The sequence below is a fragment of the Hypanus sabinus genome, chromosome 3 (assembly GCF_030144855.1).
Source record: "Hypanus sabinus isolate sHypSab1 chromosome 3, sHypSab1.hap1, whole genome shotgun sequence".
Classification (NCBI taxonomy): Eukaryota; Metazoa; Chordata; class Chondrichthyes; order Myliobatiformes; family Dasyatidae; genus Hypanus; species Hypanus sabinus.
The window spans coordinates 112,247,076-112,270,643 of NC_082708.1; the positions used below are offsets into that span (position 1 = coordinate 112,247,076).

Below are 23,568 nucleotides of genomic sequence, written 5' to 3' on the forward strand. Positions count from 1 at the left end.
AGTAAGATTTTTTAATGCATGAATCCTCCACATCAGCATCATTTCCACATTCTACAACTGGTAGAAGCTGACAGAAATTGCCACAGCAAATGGTTAAAATACCCCTGAAGCCCTTATTCTTGCCGCATACATCATGAAGAGTCTGGCCTGTGGCTTTGAAGCTCTCTCTCCTAATCATGGGGCACGCACCCCAGACAATAAGCCTCACATTTTGGAGTAAATTTGCAGTTTTGGTGTTTTTATCGATGTTACAAAGGGTATCTTCATTGACTTCAGGGGTAATCAGTTATTGGTTCAAGAATCATTACCCAAATGATGGACTCTAGTATGGATAGAGCTTTGAAATAAGAATGGTGCAAACACTGTGGATGAAGTTTATACAATAAGCATCCAAATAATGTTGGAGATAGATAGGAAGATCATAGAAAGATGTAAAAACACCCCATTGTAGTGGATATCTTCAACTTTCTCAGTAATGACTGTAGCTTACTTAGTGCCAGAGTTATATAGTGCAGAATTTGTTAAGCTGTTGTTAAAAGTTTTTTTGTCTAACAGTATATAGATAGCAACACACACATAATGCTGGAGGAACTCAGCAGTTCATGCAGCATCTTTCTATATAGATAGTTCAAAAAGTGATGGCCATACGAGACCTTCTGTTGGGAAGTGAGTTTGGCTAGGTGATCAGAGTTCACAGAGATGGAATTTTAGGGGATTTTTATCACATAATTCCACAGTTTCAGATAGTTCTGCTTAAGGATGAGATAAGGTCTTGGGGAATGTGCTAAATTGGGGTAAGGCTAATTAAAACATTATTAAGCTGGAAATGGGGAGAGTCAAATGGGAGTGGTTGTTACTAGGTAGGTCCCAATCTGATATGTGGGAACCATTTAAAGGTCAGCTGGTTAGAAATCAGGACCCATATGTTCCAGTGAGGAAGGAAGACACGATTGAAGAATGTTGGATGCTGAGAGATGTTGTAAATATAGTGAAAACGAGAACAAGAAGCATATGTAAGATGAAACTGGACAGGACCTCGAGGAATATAAAAGAAGCAGGAAAGAACTTAAATAGGAAATCAGGAGTTCTAAAAGGCATCCTAAATGTTCTAAGTGAATAGGATTAAGGCAAATCCCAAAGCATTTTAAATAGCCATTAAAAGTAAGTGGGGAGCTTGAGAGAGGGTAGGACTACTCAAGGACAAAGGATCAAAAAGGAAACAATGTTGGCTTTCTAGAAGAAAATTAAGGTGGGTAAGACTCCAGACAATGATAGAATTGATCCTAGGTGACTGAAAGAAGCAAGGAGGTATTCTGCTGGAGCCATGATGGAGATCTTCGCATCCTCTCTAACTGTAGGCAAAAGACTTGAAGAATAGTCCATGCTGTTCCATCACTTACAATAGATAAATAGGTTGGTGAGCTGATTTTAATAAACTGTCTGATAAGTTCCCTCATGGTAAATTAATCCAAAAGATTGCAATGAAAGCATGTTTACTTTCATTGATCAGAGCATCAATATAAACATAAAATAATCATGTTGCAGTTGTATCAAATCTTTCTTTGAGCCACATTTGAAGTACTTATTTTGATTTTGGCTACTGCATTACAAGAAGGATGTAGACACTTGGGGCAGTGTGTGGAAGAGGTTTACTCGGATATTGCCTGGATTAGGGAGCGCTAACTGTAAGGAGATTTTGGACAGGGACAGCAGCGTAATGGTTAGAACAATGCTTTATAGTACAGGCAACCCAGGTTCATTTATTGCTGCTGCCTGTAAGGAGCTTGTATATTCTCTCAGTGTTTGTGTGGGTTTCCTCCAGATGCTCCGGTTTCCTCCCCCAGTCCAAAGACATAGTGGTTGCTAGATCATTGTAAATTGTCCTGTGACTAGGTTAGAATTAAAAGTTGGGATAACTGGGTGGCATGGCTTGAAGGGACAGAACAGCCCATTCCACACTGTATAAACAAATAAGCTTGGAATGTTTTCTCTGGAGCACTGCAGACTGGGATGCGATCTTATAGAAATATATAAAATTACCAGAGGCACAGACAAGGTAGATAAACCAAGCCTTTCTCACACAGTGGGAATGACGTACCATAGGGCACAGGTTTAAGCTGAGAGGGGGAAAGTTTCAAGGAGACGTATGCAGTAAGTTTATTTTTTACACAGAGAGCCGTAGGGGCCTGGAACAAGCTGCCAGGGGACAAGGTCTGTCCTTGTGATGTACTGTACTGTGTTCTTTAATAAACCTACTCAAGATACCTTTTATCCAGAAAGATACATAGCAGAAACTGCTGCAAGAAAAGTACTGGGGCAAATAAAGACAACTCTATTTGCTAGTGTAGTTTTCCAAAATTAGTAAGAATGATGGCTTGAAATCCCAGTAGCTAAATAAATTTAAAAAAAAATCTTCAATATTCTCCGATTGAAGTAATGAAAGCAGAGGGAAGACGAAATAACAATACAGACCACAGAATTTATCCTCACATACTGCTCTTACCCTACTGCCAAAACCTTCAAGTACTTAATTCATTTTATTTTGATAGTTATTATTGAATCTTCTTTTACCACCTTTTTAGATTGTGCATTCCAGAATTCCAGATTTTAAGACTCGCTGCATTTGTTTGTTACTGACCTTTTTGCTGTTAGAAGCAACCTTTCCTTATTTACAATATCAAAATCCATCAAAATTTGAAGCAGATCATTAAATCTACATTTAACATACTCTTGCCTAATGACAGTCTCCCATCCCTTCATTTGCAAGGTACTGGAAGAATAACTTAATATGATGCAACACACACAATGCGCTGGAAGAACTATGCTGGTCAGGTGACATCTATGGAAAAGAGTGAACAGTCAATGTATTGGGCTGAGACCCTTCTTCAGAACTTGTCCCGAAATGTCAACTGTTTATTCTTTTCTATGGATACTGCCTCACCTACTGAGTTCCTCCAGCATTTTATGTCTATTCCCTCAGATTTCCAGCATCTGCAGACTTTCTTGTGTTCTGTTTTGAACATTTATGATAATAGGCAAAATGAAAATAGTCTCACAAATTCAGAATCAGAAAAAAAATTTACTTTTCTAAGTTGTCTTAGATCAAGATGGATTTTGTTTTGTTTTCAGAATTAATTTTTGCAATGTAGCTATTGCATTTGGGCCTCAAGTAACTGGCATGACATCATAATGGTTGGGAATTAAAGGTCAATGTGAAAGCCATAGTGCCTGCCATTGAGAATGAAGACCATCTCCATAAACATTTAGTGACCTTTGAGGTGACAGCTTCTTAGTTTTCACCTTCTGCTAATGATGTTAGGCTTCAGTTCAAAGTGTCCAGTGTGTCACCAACATCAAACTGACTGAGCTGCCAGTCACATTAAATAATTTTTCATCATAAAGCAGGATAAAAACAAATGATAATTTTGACAATAAATAAATGTTATACAGACTTAAATAAGATTGAAGCATTCTCATTTGATTAAAAAAGCTCAAATATCATGAAAATTCTTGCTTTTTTAATACGTTGAAGTACCATATATTCTGAAATATGAGAGAAATTAGAATTGACAAATTGCATGATTATTTCGGGTGTTAATTAGTTGAATATCAGTTATGGCCTCGAGCATTAATCAGATCTTCTGTTACAAGCGCACCGTTTTAATATTACTTTGTAGTAGGAGAAACGGGTAAATATTTTTAATTCAGATAACTTCAAGCGATTTCCCTCATTCGCAAAGGAAAAGCATTAATTCACTTTGTGGATGTACACGAAATTACTGAAAGTTATCCTGAGTTTAGGTCAAGCCGCCATAACATTAAGCTGCAAACAAGAGAACATCTGCAGATGCTGGAAATCCAAGCAACACACATAAATTAAGCTGTTCTCAGTTTTGTGTGGCAATGAAGGCAAACACATTGTTCACCATTGCTACCACTACAAATTGTGGGCTGTTTGAAATACTAAAGTCAACCTGTCTTCCGTAAAAAATTAAGTATTTCTTCTGAGAACCAAGATATTTTGTCTGTAACACACACACACACACACACACACACACACACACAGAGACACACACACATTGAATGCCAATAACCCATGAATTTGCTGGATCTTTTCATGGCAAGGTAAGTCTGGATGTGAGAGTAAAGCAGTTTAGTTCAGTGCTCGCAGGAATTATAAGTTCTGAGATCATTCTGTGAAAATGGCGAACAGATGGGCAGTAACAGCTCATCCCCATTTAATCCACAATCAATTTTGCTGGACTGTTGAATTTAATTCCTCACAAATTTTTACGACCAATTTAATGTCTCTTTTTTAAAATTAATTTTACTGCATCAGTGTCCTGCAATTGCAATACTTTAATTTTTTTTAAAAAAAGCAAAAATCTGTGTGACCCTCTCGCCTTTGGCAAGATGTTTATATTTTACAACTACCACGTTGTCTCCTGAGGAACATGGAGCTTGCACAGATGGTAAATTGACAGATTCCAGTGCAAGACCTAGACTAATTACTGCTGGCAATTAAGACAAAATAATTAATCAATGGGAGGTAAACAATTAACTGTTTATTAAGAATATAAACAAATATGGAAGGAAATTGTAAAGCCTGGCATATTTACAGGCCATTATTTGATTTAGGACATACTAAAGTTAACAACCAATGAAGTATGTTTAGAGGACTTCTCTGAGCTTTCTATAATCTGGCAACTCTAAATTTAATACCTGTTTCAAATATGTTCCCTGCTCTTCAATTCTAGTACTTTGTTTACTTAACTACGCTTATTTGCCCCATCATCAAAATGTTCCCACAACCAATGTTATCACTTCAGGCACTTTTTATCTCAAGTTCTCATTATTTATTACCATTTATTTGTATTTGCACAGTTTGTTCTCTCCTGCATTCTAATTGATCCTGTTATAGCTAAATTTGCTGAGTAGGCCCACAGGAAAATTAATCTCAGGGTTGTATATGGTGACATATATGTATTTTAATAATAAAATTTATGTAAAGGGGGTTTCTTCTTTTTTCTTTGTTACTGCGTATGTAATCAAAAGGGCTTCTTTGTTTTGTTAAAAGCAGGAATGCTCCTTTGTTGCAAGAGAGTGCTGGAAGCTTGTTTGGGTTAAAATTTACTGATAACGAGAATTGTATTCCTTTGTAAACCAAATGGGGATTAATGTTGTTCTTTCTTCTGAGTCCGTAAGCAGTTGTTGACGGGCTTTTGGGCAGATCGGCGCGAGGGGGTCGAGAGAGAGGATGCAATGCTGTAAGCTGGGCGAGGAACGGACCCCAAGCGGGGGTCCGAGGCCAGGAGGTACTCCGAGGAGGGGGGATGAAGCTAGATGTGCTTGGTTGACCACTCGGAGGGTCCTGAGCTGCAAGTCGAGGAGTTCGGAGGGGATTGAATGGTGGCCAGAAGACTTCAGTAATTGAGCTCCAACGGTTGTGCACGAAGTGGTTTGGACTTTGATAAGTTTGGAGCCTTTTCTTTATTTTTTTCTTCATATATACTGTATCATTATTAATCACTTAGTTATAGTAACCTTTATAAATTGTATTCATTTAATCGCATATGGTGTACTGTCTGTTTTTGGGCGAGGCGGGGACATCACACAGCATCCACACCAGCTGATTACCCAGTTTGGCGGGGCTGAAGGCTGCTCCCCCTAGACGAGAATGAGCTGAGCGAGCCTGAGGCGACCCAGGGGGTTACATTGACTTTGAACTTTGAAATGAAGAAGAAATGTGTGGTCATTTCTTTTCTTTAAAAATGAAATGATAATATAAGTCAAGTTTGTGGTCTACAAGACAAACAATGAAAAAGAAGTCTTTATCATATTTAAGAATCCAGGCTAGGGAATGCAGACTTCATTTTTGCTTGAGTGAGGGCTTGAATCTATAGCAAATAGTGATTACTTTGGCTTGGTTGAAGTAAGAAAGACCTCTCTGAGTTTGAGCTGACATGAAAAATCATGTGCAAGTTAAATTCCTAAACCAGATAGGATTCCAGGGTGCAAGTCACAGATGATGATTGGAATTGGCTCATTCAGATGCTCTCTTTTACAAACCCCATTTCCAGAAAAGTTGGGATATTTTCCAAAATGCAATAAAAACAAAAATCTGTGATATGTTAATTCACGTGAACCCTTATTTAACTGACAAAAGTACAAAGAAAAGATTTTCAATAATTTTGCCGACCAACTTAATTGTATTTTGTAAATATACACAAATTTAGAATTTGATGGCTGCAACACACTCAACAAAAGTTGGGACAGAGTTAAAATAAGATTGAAAAGTGCACAGAATATTCAAGTAACACCGGTTTGGAAGACTCCACATTAAGCAGGCTAATTGGTAGCAGGTGAGGTATCATGACTGGGGATAAAAGTAGCGTCTATCAAAGGCTCAGTCTTTGCAAGCAAGGATGGGTTGTGGCTCACTCCTTTGTGCCAAAATTCGTGAGAGAATTGTTAGTCAGTTCAAAAGGAACATTTCCCAATGCAAGATTGCAGAGAATTTAGGTCTTTCAACATCTACAGTACATAATATTATGAAAAGATTCAGAGAATTCAGAGACATCTCAGTGCGTAAATGGCAAGGTCGGAAACCACTGTTGAATGCGTGTGATCTTCGAGCCCTCAGGCGGCACTGCCTAAGAAACCGTCATGCTACTGTGACAATTATAGCCAGCTGGCTTGGGAGTACTTTGGAAAACCATTGTCACTTAACACAGTCCATCGCTGCATCCAGAAATGCAACTTGAAACTGTATTACGCAAGGAGGAAGCCATACATCAACTCTATGCAGAAACCCCAGCAAGTTCTCTGGGCCTGAGCTCATCTCAGATGGACCGAAAGACTGTGGAACCGTGTGCTGTGGTTAGATGAGTCCACATTTCAGCTAGTTTTTGGAGAAAACAGGCATCGAGTTCTCCGTGCCAAAGATGAGAACGACCATTCTGATTGTTATCAGCAAAAGGTGCAAAAGCCAGCATCTGTGATGGTATCGGGGTGCATCAGTGCCCACGGCATAGGTGAGTTGCATGTATGTGAAGGTACAATTGACTCTGAGGTGTATATTAGGATTTTAGAGAGACACATGTTGCCATCAAGGTGACATCTCTTCCTGGGATGTCCATGCTTATTTCAGCAGGACAATGCCAGACCACATTCTGCACGGGCTACAACAGTGTTGCTTTGTAGACACAGAGTGCGTGTGCTTGACTGGCCTGCTGCCAGTCCAGATCTATCTCCTATTGAAAATGTATGGTGCATCATGAAGAGGAGAATCAGACACGGAGACCACGGACTGTTGAGCAGCTAAAGTCTTATATCAAGCAAGAATGGACAAAATTTCCAATTGCAAATCTACTACAATTAGTATCCTCAGCTCCAAAACAATTAAAAAGTGTTATTAAAAGGAAAGGTGATGTAACACAATGGTAAACACGCCTCTGTCCCAACTTTTGTTGAGTGTGATGCAGCCATCAATTTCTAAATTTGTGTATATTTACAAAATACAATTAAGTTGGTCAGTAAAACTATTGAAAATCTTTTCTTTGTACTTTAGTCAATTAAATAAGGGTTCACGTGAATTAACATATCACAGATTTTTGTTTTTATTGCATTTTGGAAAATACCCCAACTTTTCTGGAAATGGGGTTTGTAGTTGGATACCAAAAAGCAAGCTGATTATGACATTATGAGAATATAAATGCTTAGACAATGTGTTTTTAATTAGAATTTAGATTCCTGAGAGCTTGTTTATTTAGGCTGTACCTGGAATAAGTAAGATTTAGCGATTTGAAGCTATTGATCCAGATTTTACATTGATAAGTTGAAGCTATCAGTGCACATAAACATTATAGTATAAATTAGACAACTTCTGCAGTCCTCATTCGTGCTGTGGAAAGTAAACTTCCAGAAACGCCTCTCCTGCACACCCCACCCCTTCAAATTGCCTTCATAATAATGTTACCTTGCTGACAGGCAACATTAAACTTCACGTTCTTTACTCAATAATTACCTACTGAACACAGCAGACAACATTAATGGGAATGGGCATTCTAATTTTCCCAAGCAATAGCCAGAGACATTGCTTACTAGTGGAGAAGGGACAACACTGTCAAGTTAAGGCTGGGAAATATACTTGAACAAATTACTTTAGCAGAGAGCCAGTGTGGCTTGGTGAGTCTGGCCATTTTTTTTTATGTGAATACCCTGCTCACCTGTCTCAAACTCTGTAATAAGAATGGTGTCTTTCAAAGTTAACATCATGTGAGACACTGTACTCCTTTACATTATTATCTGTCTGGTTGATAATGTTTCGGGTAGTGAAACAATAGAAAGTGATGGATAAAGAGGTGTGAAATATTCATCCTGGTATGCAGTTTTGTCATGGCCATTTGACACTTTTATGTTCATTCACATGTCCAACCAAAGAACTAGACAAAAAAGTTAGCATTGATTTACATTTATTTTGATATATATGTTTAACAAATTTATAGCCTAGCTTGTAAAATTGAATACTTGGCTATATCAAAAGCTGCATGATATTTACTACTGTATGTACAAAATTGATGAACTGCAGCCAGATTTTCTTATGCTATAAACTCAAGCTCTTTCACTTGACGCTACCAGAATGCTAATGAGGAAAAATAATCCATAAACTACCTTCAATACAGGAAGCCGAGGTGTCAATAATCAAAAGGTTATTGCTTTAAGGCAAGGAATAGAAAGATTTGAGGATGAATTGTGACAGCTAGAGCACCTGAGTAACTGCATCACCCAGCTTCTCATTCTCTTCCTGTTATAATTGGCGTGGGCATGATTGGTTGAATGATCCACCTCCATGCTGTCTAACTCTATGACACTGTGGCCCTCACTACTGCATTTTAGATAAAATATGGAGGATAAGATGCACACAAGATTTTCTTGGAATATTTCTAGGGATCATTCTTAGTTTCTTGGGAAAGGCAAAAAAAATACTTTTCTCCTTAGAGCAGTGAAGGTGAAGAGGAAATGCAATAGGGCTGTTCTAAGTAAAAAAGAGAGTGGACAGAGGGAAATAATTCTAACTTCTGGAAGGTTGAATGAGAAAATGTAGAAGGGGCAAAAGAACCAAAGAAGGCAGGTGGAACATCACTTTTACACCAGCAGTGACTAGCATTCTGAATGCATTTCCTGACAGGAGAAAGATGCAGTCCAAAGGGAAACGGATCAGGACTTAACTGAAAATAATTGCAGTGACAGGAAAGTGAAATGGAGCAGAGTGCATTGCTTTTACAGAGAGCTAGTACTGTATCGAATCCAATGGCTAATTCCTGTGCCTTTTCCATTTATTCTCTTTATAGTGTTATATAACAAGCTTAGGATTTGCTGCCACATGCTGGGGAAAATATAACCATGCAAAAGTCTCTTTTGTTTATCATTATTCCCATGTCGCTGAGGATATTTTAATATATTAGAAGAAAACTTTACACAAATAGACATCATGTTTTTTTAGGATAAGGATTATTTGTCCATAGTAGAAAACTAATAACATGTTTAACTGTATATTAGTAAGGTAGGTATGATATAAAACCCATCAATAATCAATGCAGGATCATGTTAATCCCCACAGTTCATCCCAATTAGCTCTAGGCAATGTATCTACACAAAGCATCACAGAGTTGTGATCATTAAGAGTGAATTTGGGGACTGCCTACAATGTGCAAAAGCCTCAGAGTAAGTCAGCAGCTCTACATCCTTTACCAAAAAAGGGCTGACCTGGCTTAAATGGGAGGTTAAGTTCCTGTTAACACATTCTCTGAAATCCACAATCAGCAGTTTCATTGTCCAGATGACTAATGTGTCCAAATGCAGGCAGTGCTTCATAGAACACATATTACAGTTACAAAAATCTATAGACAACAGTATACAAAGAAATAAGTACACAGTGCAGTTGGTGGACAACACTCTACACTCCCTTTGAGATTAGTGGGCAGGCTGAACACTATAACATCGATTCTCTAACATGTGCTCAATTTGAATGAGACTGTTCACCAGCAGTATTAAAATACTAAATAATTCTGACATTTGAAGTTCATACTTTTAAGTTAGATTTTATATTTGGAAGGGTGTTAGGTTGGACATGCTAGTAAAAGGAGGTCTTAAACATCACCTGTTTGACCCCTTGCAGGGCATACACAGAATTCATTGTTCAGTCTTATTTTAGAGTCCAGTTAACATTAATGGCACGATTAATTGTAATTTTTTAATTATTCATTCTTGAGATTTGCATACTGCTGAAAAATCTGACATTTATTGTCTATATCTACTTTGGATCCTAAAACCAGTGGCTTGCTAGCCCATTTCAGGGAACAGTTGGGAGTCACCCACTTCCATATAGGACAGATTGGGGCACACCAGTGAACAGATAGGTTTTTATGACACTACGTATAGTTATAGTTTCTGATGCAAATTTTTTATTTTCATTCCAGATTTACTTAATTACTTGTACTTAAATTCCACAGCTGCCGCACTGAGAGTGAAACTATCTTCAAATTAGTGACTCAAGTTTCTGGATGCCTGTCCAATAACTCAAACATTGCGCTGTGGTGATCTTTCCTTCTGCCCAACTTGACAGCCACAATTGCCAGAACCAGTTCAGCACATTTAAAAAGAAGCCACACATTTTAAATGGTGTGCAGTTTAAATAATACACATAAACTCAACATCACTAGCACAGGGTGTCCTGCTGTACCAGATTCTAGTCTTTACATTTATAGTCAAGATCGACAATTCCATCATCAAAACCCATTTCCTGCCTATAACTTCAGACACTGTTCATTGAAACTGACCTGCGCCACTCAACTCTCTACTAAAGGTAGGACTGGAATGTACCACCACACACTCACACTCATATCTCATGCATCCCACCATCACCAAAATCAGTGAGACACATCAAAATAACAGACAATGCAGAATTTAATTGCACAACCTACACTAATAGCTCTGACTAGTGAAATGAGTGTTGCTTCTAAAGCTTGACAGTAATCAAATGAAAAACCCATCCAATCTACTTATTCAATAATTGTCCAAAGTATTAGCCATGGTAGATTGTTAATTAAGAAGCACTTATTTATGTTGTTCAGAATCAGAATCATAATCATGTATAAGATGATGAGGGGCAGTGATTGCGTGGATAGCTAGAGGCTTTTCCCCAGGGCTGAAATGGCTAACGCGAGGGGCCATAGTTGGATACTTGGAAACAGGTACTGAGGGGATGTCAGGGGTGAGTTTTTCACACAGAGAGTGGTGGGTGCATGGAATGCACTGCCAGTGGTGGTGGTGGAAGCAGATACAATAGGGTCTTTTAAGAGCCTCTTAGATGGGTACATGGAGCTTAGAAAAATAGAGGGCTATGCACTAGGGAAGTTCTAGGCAGTTTCTAGAGTAGGTTACATGGTTGGCACAACATTGTGGGCTGAAGGGCCTGTAATGTGCTGTAGGTTTCTATGTTCTATAATCAGATTTAATATCACTGGCATATGTTAGGATGTTTGTTGTTTTTCAGAAGCAGTACTTTGCAATACATAAAAATAAAACCTATAAAACAAATTGAATGTACGTCAGCTCTGGCAGGGTTTTCGGGCCATTACTTCCAACAAAGCAAAACCTAACACCATGAATGGCCATGATGCTTCACTCGCAGATGAGCTCAATACCTTTTGTGTATACTTTGAAAGGGAGAGTAAAACTATGCCTGTGCAAATCCCTGTAGCATTTGGAGACTCTGTGATCTCTGTCTCGCAGGCCAACATCAGAACATATTTCAAGAGGATGAACACTTGAAAGGTGTCATGCACTGATGGTGTACCTGGTGGGACTTTGAAAACCTGTGGCAACCAACTGCTGGTTGTGTTCTTTAATCTCTCAGTCGGAGGTTCCCACCTGCTTCAAAATTCAAAAGGGCAACAATCATACCTGTGCCCAAGAAGAGCACTCTTGCTGGCACTCGCATCTACTGTGAGGAAGTGCTTTGAAAGGTTGGTCATGGCTGGAGCCAACTCCTGCCTAAACAAGGACCTGGACCCGCTGCAATTTGCCTATTCCCACAATAGGTCTACAGCAGATACAGTCTCCTTGGCTCTCCACTCGGCCTTGGATCACCTGGACTATAATAACACCCATGTCAGGCTGTTGTTTATTGATTACAACTCAACGTTCAACATCATACCCTTAGTTCCAATCAACAAGCTCCAAAACCTGCGACTCTATACCTCCTTCTGGTTCTGCATCCTTGATTTCCTCACCAGGAGATCACAGTCTCTGCAGATCGGAAAAAAAAACATCTCCTCTTCACTGACAATCAACACTGGTGCACCTCAAGGATGTGTGTTGAGCCTATTGCTCTACCCTCCCTACACTCCCAATTGTATGGCTAGGCACAGCTTAAATGCTATCTTCGTATTTGCTGACAACACAACCATTGTTGGCAGAACTTCAAAGGGTGACAAGGAGGCATTCAGGAGTGAAATGGATCAGCAGGTTAAATGATGTCACAGCAATAACCTTGCACTCTACATCAATAAAGGCCAAGGAGTTGATTGTGGACTTCAGGAAGGAAAAGTAAAGGGAACACACACCAAGGGATCCTCATCAAGGGATCAAATTCAAAAGAGTGAGCAGTAGCAAGTCAGTATGTTCGTCTCTTTTCCACTGGAGTGCTGTAGAGGGAAAGTACTGTATAGATACTGAAAGTGAAACGTAGATCTATCTAATCTATCCAGACAAAAATGCATCTGCAGTGGAAAGGTGAGCAGTTTCATGTTCCTGGGTGTTAACATCTCTAAGCATCTACCCTGGGCCCAACATGTTGATGCAACTGAAAAGAATGCATGGCAGTGGCTATATCTCATTAGGAGTTTGAGGAAAATTAGTATGCTGCCAAAGACTCTAGCATATTTCTGCAGATGTACCATGGAGAACATTCTTACTGCTTGCATCACTATCTAGAACGGAGGGGCCACTGAACAGGATCAGTAAAAGCTGCAGAAAGTTGTAAACTCTGCCAGCTTCATCATGGACACTAGCTTCTCCAACAGCCAGGGCACATTTAAAAGGCAATGCCTCTAAAAGACAGCATCCATCAATAAAGATCCACATCACCCAGGATATGCCTTCTTCTCATTGCTACCATCTAGGAAGACGAATAGGAGCCTAAAGACACACTCAAGATTTCAAGAACAGCTTCCCCTCTGCCATCAGATTTCAGAATGGACATGAATACTACCTCAATAGATTTTTCCTATCTTTTTGCACTTCTTATTTAATTTAATTTTCCTTGATTTACATACCGTATTTTATAGTTTTCATTATTATGTACGCTGCAAATGCGTATATAAAAATAGAAAATTAAATTAAATCAATTCCTTGATCTTACTGGTGTTGAGTGGAAGATTGTTGTGACACATTTCAACCATCTGATCTATCCTCGTCCCTTTATGCCTCCTCATCACTATCTGAAATTCTGACAATAGTTGTGTCATTGGCAAATTTATAGATAGCATTAACCAAGCTTTAGCTTTTACCAGCTCAGTTAAAATTTCTGCTTATTCAAACCAATTATAAAATCATGAATTTACTTGGATCTTCATGCATTATATTTGAAATAAACTGAAACTGCAGTAAAGCTAACCTATTTTCATCAAAAAGGCTGTATTGCATTTAATTTAGTCAATGCTCAGTTATTATTTGTTGTACCAGGTGCAACTTTGAGCAGTCTGACAGCTAAGTTTGTGATTTTAATTACCCTGAAACATTAGTGTTAATCTGTGTGCATTTTACATGGCATGAAAACATCTTTACCAAATCACTATATGAATTCCATGAAATTTATTACAGATCAAATCATTTCCTTTTGTTTTCTTTTACAATTATGGAGCTACGCATTTAACTATGACAACAGGAAATGCATATAAATTTTCATCTGAACTTCAAAAGGCAATCAACAACATATGATGTCCCAGTTATGTTGTGACAGTCTGTTTTTCCTGCCTTTGGAGTTTGGGAGGAAGTGACTATTAATGTTTCGCCCTTCAGAATTGTGAAGGAAACCAGGTGTCTGATTCTGATTATCCTTTGTCCTAGCGCAGATCTCAAATAACCTCCCAATTTACTTCCTGCTAATGTTACCCTTGCAATATCAAGTAAGAAAGCCCAATTCAAACCAGCATTGAAATGTAGGTGATTGTTAAGAGGCTTGAGAGGGTGTATATGGAGGTGGTGTTTGCCCATTTAGGAGTATCTCAAAAGAAGGGGTCAGCTACTCTTCACTGTAGGGTGGTGAGCCTTTTGAATTCACTAACCATGGGAGTCAAAGAGACTCAGTGGGTTTGATGCACCATTAATAACTCACTCTGATGTAAAGGCGAGATATTGGCTTTTATTGACTGGAAGAAGGAACAAGCAGTGGTTGACCACCATACTACATCCTGGAGACTGAGAGGCCAGGCTCAGGCCTCAATCGCCTTTATACCGGGGTCTGTGGGAGGAGCCACAGGAGCAGTCAGCAGGGGGCGTGTCCAGACAGGTATATGTAGTTCACCACAGAGTTGTTGTTGGAAATGGCATTGGGTGGTAGTTGGTGAGAACCCCTATCCCTGTTATGTCATGGGGTCTTGTGTGATGGGATGAGGGGCAGATGCCCAGGAAATGGAGGAGTTGTGGATCAGGGCAGCTTCGATAGTGATGGAAGTGACTCCATGTTTTATGAAAACCTTCTGGAATGGAAAGCCTCATTCTGAGTACAGATGTGATGCAACAAAAGGAACGGAGTGAAGTGAATAGCATTCTTCCAAGCGACAGGGTGGGGGGAGGTATAGTAAAGATAACTGTGCGAGTCAGTGGGTTTGTAAAAGGTGTTGGCAGATAATCCGTCTTAGGAAATGGAGTCAGAGTGATTAGTGTGAGGAAATGGCAGTGTTAAAAATTTAGCCATGAATTTATTGAATGGGAAGAAGCGGGACACAGGGCTTGAATGGACTTGTGTTCTGAAAACCATCACACTTAATATGTCAACATCAACAATTATGGCTGTCTTCTGCCCTTTCTGTATTAGGACTTGAACTTGGTCAGAGTAATTATTACTTTTTAAAACTGCCTGAACTATTTTACTCCTATTGCCTCGTGCCTGCTGAGTTTACACCAGATGCATTTTCAGTTTTATGACTGACTAAGGATTTAAACAGCATGTAGACAGCATGCTCATTGATGTACACTGGTACCAACCACTGTGCCCCACAGTTATCCTGAAAACCACGACTAACTTAATGAATCAGTCTGCTTGGATCTGAGGCCAAAGTTTATTTATTTTCATCACTGAGTGAAAAATTGGACCGTTGAACAAAAGAACGTTTTAAATCTCCCAAAACTCTTATTAAAAAACCTCAAATTCACCCTTTTTCCTCATCACTTAGATAATAGATATTGCATATTTTACTGCTATCAGACATTCCTTTCTGTTACGACACTGAAGACATAATAAACAATATCTTGAAATATTTCAAACAATTTTAGATTGCTGAACAGCAATGAGATGTTTAATTACAAGATAAAACAACATTATATAGCCTTCCCTGTAGTAAAAACTTTGTTATTGCTACCTTTTATTTGTCTTTAATATCACCCCCCACAGAAAGTCCAAGCTCTGAGTGAAATTGATCCTGTTGTGGGTGTACACCCACACACCTACCTGATATGATTAATGATGAGAGTTGTAGATGGAATGAAAAAATCATCCACCCTATCGAACTGTTTGCCGACTGGTTGAGTATGGATCGTGTGATGGGCTGCACTCCCACTGGCCTGATTAATTACCTGCAGAGGAAAAGTCACCGAAATAGAAATATACTCAAATCAAAGAGAACATTTTTAAAATGTCCATTTGTGAAAGGCACAAAAATTACTGCTATTTATTATAGTGCTTGGGTCTTTCATAAAAAATGGAATGAACTTGAGGTAACATTGAAAGAGTAGATTTTTAAAGACTTTATTGTTCAGAAAGACAAATTGAGTTGCTTGGGTTTCTGGTATCTGCAGATTTCCTCTTGTTTGCAATGTCCCTAGCTTAATTTATCATTCAAAATAAAATAAAGATGATTTGTTTTTGTTAGTGCAAAATTAATATTTTATTTACTGGTTTCTGTTCAGATTTTATAATAATGCTGCTAAACCCGACTTATGGAACTAATGATCCTAATGTTTCCTGATGATGCATTTTAAAAACTATTGAAGTATTTTTATTTGGTCATAACATGATTAATTAAAATTCATTTAGGCTGGAGAATTTTTAATGCTATTAAATAATTTTTACTTTCATTTACTCTGACAGGTGATTTATGAAGTATACAAATTAGGATAGCTTATTATTGATGCAAAAACTAACCAACACCTTCAATTGGAGGTCATATATATATAAATATAGAAGCAAGGATGTAATGTTGAGGCTTTCTAAAACACTGGTTAGCAATTTTGGGCCCCTTATCTAAGAAATGATGTGCTGGCATTGGAGAGGGTTCAGAAAAATTATCCGGGGATTGAAAGGCTTGTCATATGAGGAGCATTTGATGGCTCTGGGCCTCTAGTCAATGGAATTCAGAGGACTGAGGGAAGATCTCATTGAGACCTATCAAAGATGCAGTGTCAAAATAGAGGTGTGTTCTTTTAGAACAGAGATATATATGTGTGTGTGTTTCAAAGGTCAAGTAATGAAGAGCAAACCAAGACTAAGAGGTTTTTAGCTAAGAAGGATGTTAGGTCACCAAAGATAATAAAAACATTAAAAAGTGGAAACAAGCACAAATTGGAGGCACCATATCTTTTGGTCTGTAGTTGCTTATAACATACATGAAAACTTTTGCAGCTATAACTAGACTTGAAAGACATAAGTTCACATCAATATTGTAGAATGATAATTATTTCCTGCTGTTAGTGTAAAATAGACATGAGGAGCTTTGATGATAAATTAACATTTCTATGTTATCGCTGTTCTTTTCTCTGCAAATACCTAAAGGCATTGTGCGTGCATGGCATTGAGATATTAGGTTAAGCATTTTTTTTGGTTTAGAAGTAGACAGTGCAGAGCTTTATCCAGAAATTCTGTAATTTTGTTTATACTTTCGGCAAATCATAATTTTCATAACAGCCCACATTCAGATCAGTACTTTGATGTCATTACCATGGACTGACATCCACTCTGCTGCTAAAGTTCTGAGCTGAGGAAATATAAATTTGATTTTGTTAATGGTGTAAAATGAATCACTTAATGCAAATGAAATTACCTGCAGTGTTGGTGATGTTTTCTCCATATCACCCCAGCTAAGAACCCAGACTTGATCATGTGATTTATCATAGTGAAGTTTTACTGGAACTGGATCAGTGACTACGACCTATAATGGAGAACAGAACTGAATGAAGTACTGCTACAATTCCCTGAATTATTAATTGACAAAAAGCTCACATCTTTTCCACATTATAACTTAGAGATTACTCAACTGTCATGATCATTCCATTTCACTTGATTCATTAAATTCCAAAACGCTATCAACCTTTGACTTGATTATATTCAGTAACATTGATCTTGAATGGTGAATTCCAACTATTCACTAACTTCTAAGTGAAGAAATTTATTCTTACCTCAGTCCTCAATGGCTGACCACTTCCTTAGAGACTGTGATCCCTGATTCTAGACACTCTAGCTTATAGAAAAGAGCTTTTGCATTCTCTATATCTCAAATATGCTTTTTCCTGGATAAGAAGATCAGACGTTTACCCATTCAAGGTGCATTTGCAGTTGGGAGCTATGTAATAGAGGTAATAGGTATTTTAATCTCTGTTCATTTATCTTCTGCTCATTCTTCTAACTACTTCCCATCCTGCTTGCTATTGCTGCATGTTAAGCTTCAGTGATTTATAAAGTACAGCTAGTTCCCGCCAAACAACAATACTTTCAATATCTCACCATTTTAAAAGAACTCTGTCTTTGTACATCATCTACCAAAGTGAATTATATTTCATCTGCCATATCCTTACCAATTCAGTTAAGACCTTAAGATATAGAAGAGGAAGAATTAGGCCATTTGACCCATCAAGTCTACTCCACCATTCAATCATGGCTGATAATTATCCTTCCCAATCCATTCTCCTGCCTTCACCCCACAACCTTTGATACTCTTACTAATCAACAAACTATCAACCTCCACCTTCCATAATTCCCAATAACTTAGCCTCCAGGCTACACATACCTTTGTGAAAATTCTCTGCGGCTTCTTAAGTCAATCTGCAATTTTCATCCTACCAAGCCCACCCAAATGAAAAAAGTTCCTTATAACCCATGGGCTGGTTCCAATGCCACATGAATTGAAACACATGCCATATTTCCATTCATTTCTCTGATTTTTATGACCTCATATCCATTTGAAGAGAATGTTACACTTGTGTATAAAGAAGGTAATAATTTTGAAGGATCCCATTAAATGAGAGAAATATAAACTCAAATCTCATAAACCAGATGATCTCTGACTTACATTTCTGAATGAAAAATAAGCAAGACATTTTTCTATTCTCTGATGTTTTCGCACCTTTGTCCTTGACATACCAAAGTCCTACAAGGTTTCAGCAAGACTCTTCTGCTTTTGTATTCCACTCTTATTACTGCCTTCAGAACTTTTCCTATTCTGGTTCTATGATATGATGCTCTTGGGGTATAACCTCCAAAACGTGTTTGTCAATTTGCATTGTTCATATTGGTGGGTTATTTTTGTTAGCTTTACTGCAATCTTATTCTATTTCTTGATTACAACAGTACTTTGTCCAGAATTAAAGTGACTGAATGGAAACCTTTAAAACTACTCCTGATTATGTTTTGGACTCTCTCCGTTCTCTTATTTCCATCTGCTCTGTTTCCATTATTTGAACTTCCAGCTATTTTTACATTACCAGGACCAACACTGAATCTTCAGCCTTTATCTCTATTTCTATTTTGCTTGTTCATTTGCATCATCAGGTACTCTAGAATATTTAGCTACCAACCTTGGTCATCATCCAACTATTTCTCTTTAATGACTATTAGATTAAATCTCTTTATCTCTAGTTCCGTCAGTCCTTCCAACTTGTTACAAATGCCTTGTGTAATTAGATAATTTTAACTCTAAACATTTCCTCCATAATTTGACCTTATTCATAGCCTTCTTACCATTACATTTACTGTTTCAATCTATTTGGCTTTCACCTAACTGCTAGAAATAACTGATTTTTCTTTCTTAACAAATTTCCTCTCATCTCAGCTCCTTGCCACTTTTTGAAATGATGGTGATGAAAACAGTAAGGAAACCAGGGTTGCATTTAAAACCCCATTTGCATTTGTATCCCATTATGTAACTTTAACAAAGCAAATAATAGCTTTCAAGTGAACTCAGGAGCACGTAGAAGTGACTATAACTTCACAGCACGAGAAATGTTTGTACAATAAAAGATCTTCAGCACAGCAAGATGCTTCACTGCATAAAATCAATAATTAAACAAAAAAAGAGCCCAGCTCTTGAAAACTGCTAGTTTTTAACCTCATCATCCCTACCAGCATATTAGAATCAGTTATGGAAATTTAGTAACTAATGTAATCAAAAATTATTATTATGCAACTATTTGAAAGTTATTATATGCTGATAACTGCCTGCAAATAAAGCATGTGCATTTCTTTCATTATTTATGATATTTTGTTTCAAGGGAAGATCAAAAATTATTTATTTCTGAAGAAAATTCCAGAGACTTGCTTGTATTAAATCATTCATAAATGAAAACTTACTGTTGATCTGGAGGAACAGTTGGAATTAATACTTCATTTTCTGTAAAATTCTTCACCTGCTTTTGCTCCCCCCTCCCCTGTCCTCACCCACATCACATCATGTCAATTCAGATATAGGATCATCATCAACAGCTTTAGAAAAAAAAAATGAAAATAACACCTGGTTTATTGGAAGTGTTAATCTTCTTTAATCATCCTTCATTTAATATTACAGGACAGTGTTGAAGCCAGGTAGGTAGGGGAGGGGGAAGCTGGAAGGTCATTGGTGGAAAGGGTAAAGGGCTGAAGAGAAGGAATCTGATAAGGGAGGAGAGTGGGCGATGGGAGGAAGGAAAGGAGGAGGAGCAGTAGGGAGAGGTGATAGGCAGGTGAGGAAGGTTTCTGATGCCGTCTGACTTCCTGAGTTCCTCACTTGCCTATAAACTCCCCCTGGTGCCCCTTCACCAAACAGCCTTTCAACATTCCCCTCGCCCACTGTTCTGTATTCATCTATCATCTTCTAGTTTGACCTACTTCCTCCTCCTAGGCGTGGGAGAGGATGATTCCTCCAATGAAGGACCAGAGGAAAAGACAGCCTCAGAATACTATGATGTCCCTTCAGAACAGAAATGAGCTGGAATTTCTTCAGCCAGAGGGTGGTGAAGCCATGGAATTCATTGCCACAAATGGCCATGGAGGCCAAGTCATTGAGTATATTTAAAGCAGAAGTTGATAAGCTCTAGATTAGTAAGGGTGTCAAAGATTATGGGTTGAAGGCAAGAGAATGGAATTGAGTGGTATAATAGACAATAGACAGTAGGTGCAGGAGTAGGCCATTTGGCCTTTCTAGCCAGCACTGCCATTCATTGTGATTATGGCTGATCATACAGAATCAGTACCCTGTTCCTGCCCTCTCCTCATATCCCTCGACACCGCTATCTATAAGAGCTCTATCTAACTTTCTCTTGAATGCATCCAGAGACTTGGCCTCCACTGCCTTCTGGGGCAGAGCATTCCACATATCCACCACTCTCTGGGTGAAAAAGTTTTTCCGCATCTCTGTTCTAAATGGCCTACCCCTTATTCTTAAACTGTGGCCTCTAGTTCTGGACTCACCCATCAGCGGGAACGTGCTTCCTGTGTCCAGTCCCTTAATAATCTTATATGTTTCAATCAGATCCCCTCTCATCCTTCTAAATTTCAGTGTATACAAACCCAGTCGCTCCAATCTTTCAACATATGACAGTCCCACCATTCCAGGAATTAACCTTGTGAACCTACGCTGCACTCCCTCAATAGCAAGAATGTCCTTCCTCAAATCTGGAGACCAAAACTGCACACAATACTCCAGGTGGGGTCTCACCAGAGCCCTATACAGCTGCAGAAGGACCTCTTTTCTCCTATACTCAATTCCTCTTGTTATAAAAGCCAGCATGCCATTAGTTTTCTACACCACCTGCTGTACCTGCATGCTTGCTTTCTTTGACTGATGTTCAAGAACACCTAAATCTCATTGTACTTCCCCTTTTCCTAACTTGATTCCATTTAGATAGTAATCTGCCTTCCTGTTATTGGCACCAAAGTGGTTAACCTCACATTTATCCACATTAAACTGCATCTGCCATACATTTGCCCACTCACCCAACCTGTCCAAGTCACCCTGCATTCTCATAACATCCTCCTGACATTTCACACTGCCACCCAGCCTTGTGTCATCAGCAAATTTGCTAATGTTACTTTTAATCCTTTCATCTAAATCATTAATTTATATTGTAAACAGCTGTGGTCCCAGCACCGAACCTTGTGGTACCCCACTGGTCACAGCCTGCCATTCCGAAAGGGACTCGTTAATCACTACCCTTTGTTTCCTGTCAGCCAGCCAATTTTCAATCCATGTCAGTTCTCTGCCCCCACTACCATGTGCCCTAATATTGCCCACTAATCTCCTATGTGGGATTTTATCAAAAGCTTTCTGGAAGTCCAGGTACACTACATTCACTGGCTCTCCCTTGTCCATTTTCATAGTTACATCCTCAAAAAACTCCAGAAGATTAGTCAAGCATGACTTTCCCTTCATAAATCCAAACTGACTCGGACTGATCCTTCTACTGCTATCCAAATGTGTCATAATTCCCTCTTTTATAATTCACTCCAGCATCTTTCCTACCACTGATGTCAGGCTAACCAGTTTATAATTCCCTGTTTTTTCTCTCCCTCATTTCTTGAAAAGTGGGACAAGATTAACTACCCTCCAGTCAGCAGGAACTGTTCCTGAATCTATAGAACATTGGAAAATGATTAACAATGTGTCCACGATTTCTAGAGCCACCTCTTTAAGTACCCTGGGATGCAGACCATCAGGTCCCGGGGACCCAGCAGCCTTCAGACTCAACAATCTATCCAACACCATTTCTTGCCTAATATAAATTTCCTTCAGTTCATCCTTTACCCTAGTTCCTTTGGCCACTATTACATCTGGGAGATTGTTTGTGTCTTCCCTAGTGAAGACAGATTCAAAGTACCTGTTCAACTCATCTGCCATTTCCTTGTTCCCCATAATAAATTCACCCGTTTCTGTCTTCAATGGCCCAATTTTGGTCTTAACTATTTTTTTGCTATTCACATACCTGAAGAAGCTTTTACTATCCTCCTTTATATTCTTGGCTAGTTTACCTTTGTATCTCATTTTTTCTTGGTGTATTGCCTTTTTTGTTATCTTCTGTTGCTCTTTAGAAGCTTCCCAGTCCTCCGGTTTCCTGCTCATCTTTGCTATGTTATACTTCTTCTCTTTTATTTTTATACTACTTTCCTCTTCAGCCACGGCCACCCCTTACTCTCCTTAGGATCTTTCTTCCTCTTTGGAACAAACTGAACCTGCACCTTCTGCATTATTCTCAGAAATACTTGCCATTGTTGTTCCACTGTCTTCCCTGCTAGGATATTGTTCCATTAGACCCATCTCATTCTTGTTTAATGCTAAGCTCAGTTTACACAAAAGTTATAAATGCCAAAGTAGATGCTTCCTATTAAAATTCAGGATATCAAATTAGACAAGTTTGCATGTCATGATGTGCATTCACCCAACAATGATCCAAGCGCTGGGAGGTATGTTAAGTGGGCTGCTTATTAAACAGCTCATTAGACTGAAGGATTCTTCCAAGGGTCTGGCAGGAGGATAATGGACCAATATTCAAAAAGAGCAGCGAATTAGAACCAAGAAATTATTGGCCTATTAGCTTGATATGGTTATAGGCAATTTGTTATAATGGATCATATGCATTTTTCTATATCGACTACCTTGAAAGAAAGGTTACTGCTGAATCTCAACATGGCTTCTGTTGAATTTTCTGAAAGGATTTCAAGGTTGGAAAGTGAGAGTCGTTTGTTTTGACAACGTGCTACACAAAAGGCTAATTATAAATTGGAGCTCGTAGAGATGCAAGGGCAGATTGAGGACTGATTTTTTTAAAATTAGCTATGTTCCACAGTGAGAATTAGCAATTATCAGGCTGTGAAATTTGTCTTTGCAGAAGCTGACTCTGGATGCTGAGGGCACTGATTTGCAGAGAACTTGTGAGATGCCTGTGGGTATATCCACAGTAAAATTTTCACTGCCTTTCATATCTACAGGGATGATTGCTACCAATGCTACCATTTTTTTCAACTTGCAGTTTAGTGTTTAGTAGCAAGGAAGATTCTGTCTTCCCCTAAATTCAGCGCTCAAAACATCTGTATTATTTTAA

General features: G+C 38.6%; 1 protein-coding gene across 1 annotated transcript in view; it reads right to left on the reverse strand.

Moving 5' to 3' along the window:
• The window catches only part of fstl5 (follistatin-like 5), a 502,898-nt gene that overhangs the window by 38,372 nt on the left and 440,958 nt on the right, over positions 1-23,568 (reverse strand). Inside the window, exons 10-11 of the mRNA XM_059964959.1 lie at positions 17,325-17,432; positions 15,737-15,861 (exon numbers count right to left, since the gene is read on the reverse strand). Of these exons, the coding sequence (XP_059820942.1) occupies positions 15,737-15,861; positions 17,325-17,432 (233 nt within the window). The remainder of the gene's footprint in view (positions 1-15,736; positions 15,862-17,324; positions 17,433-23,568) is intronic.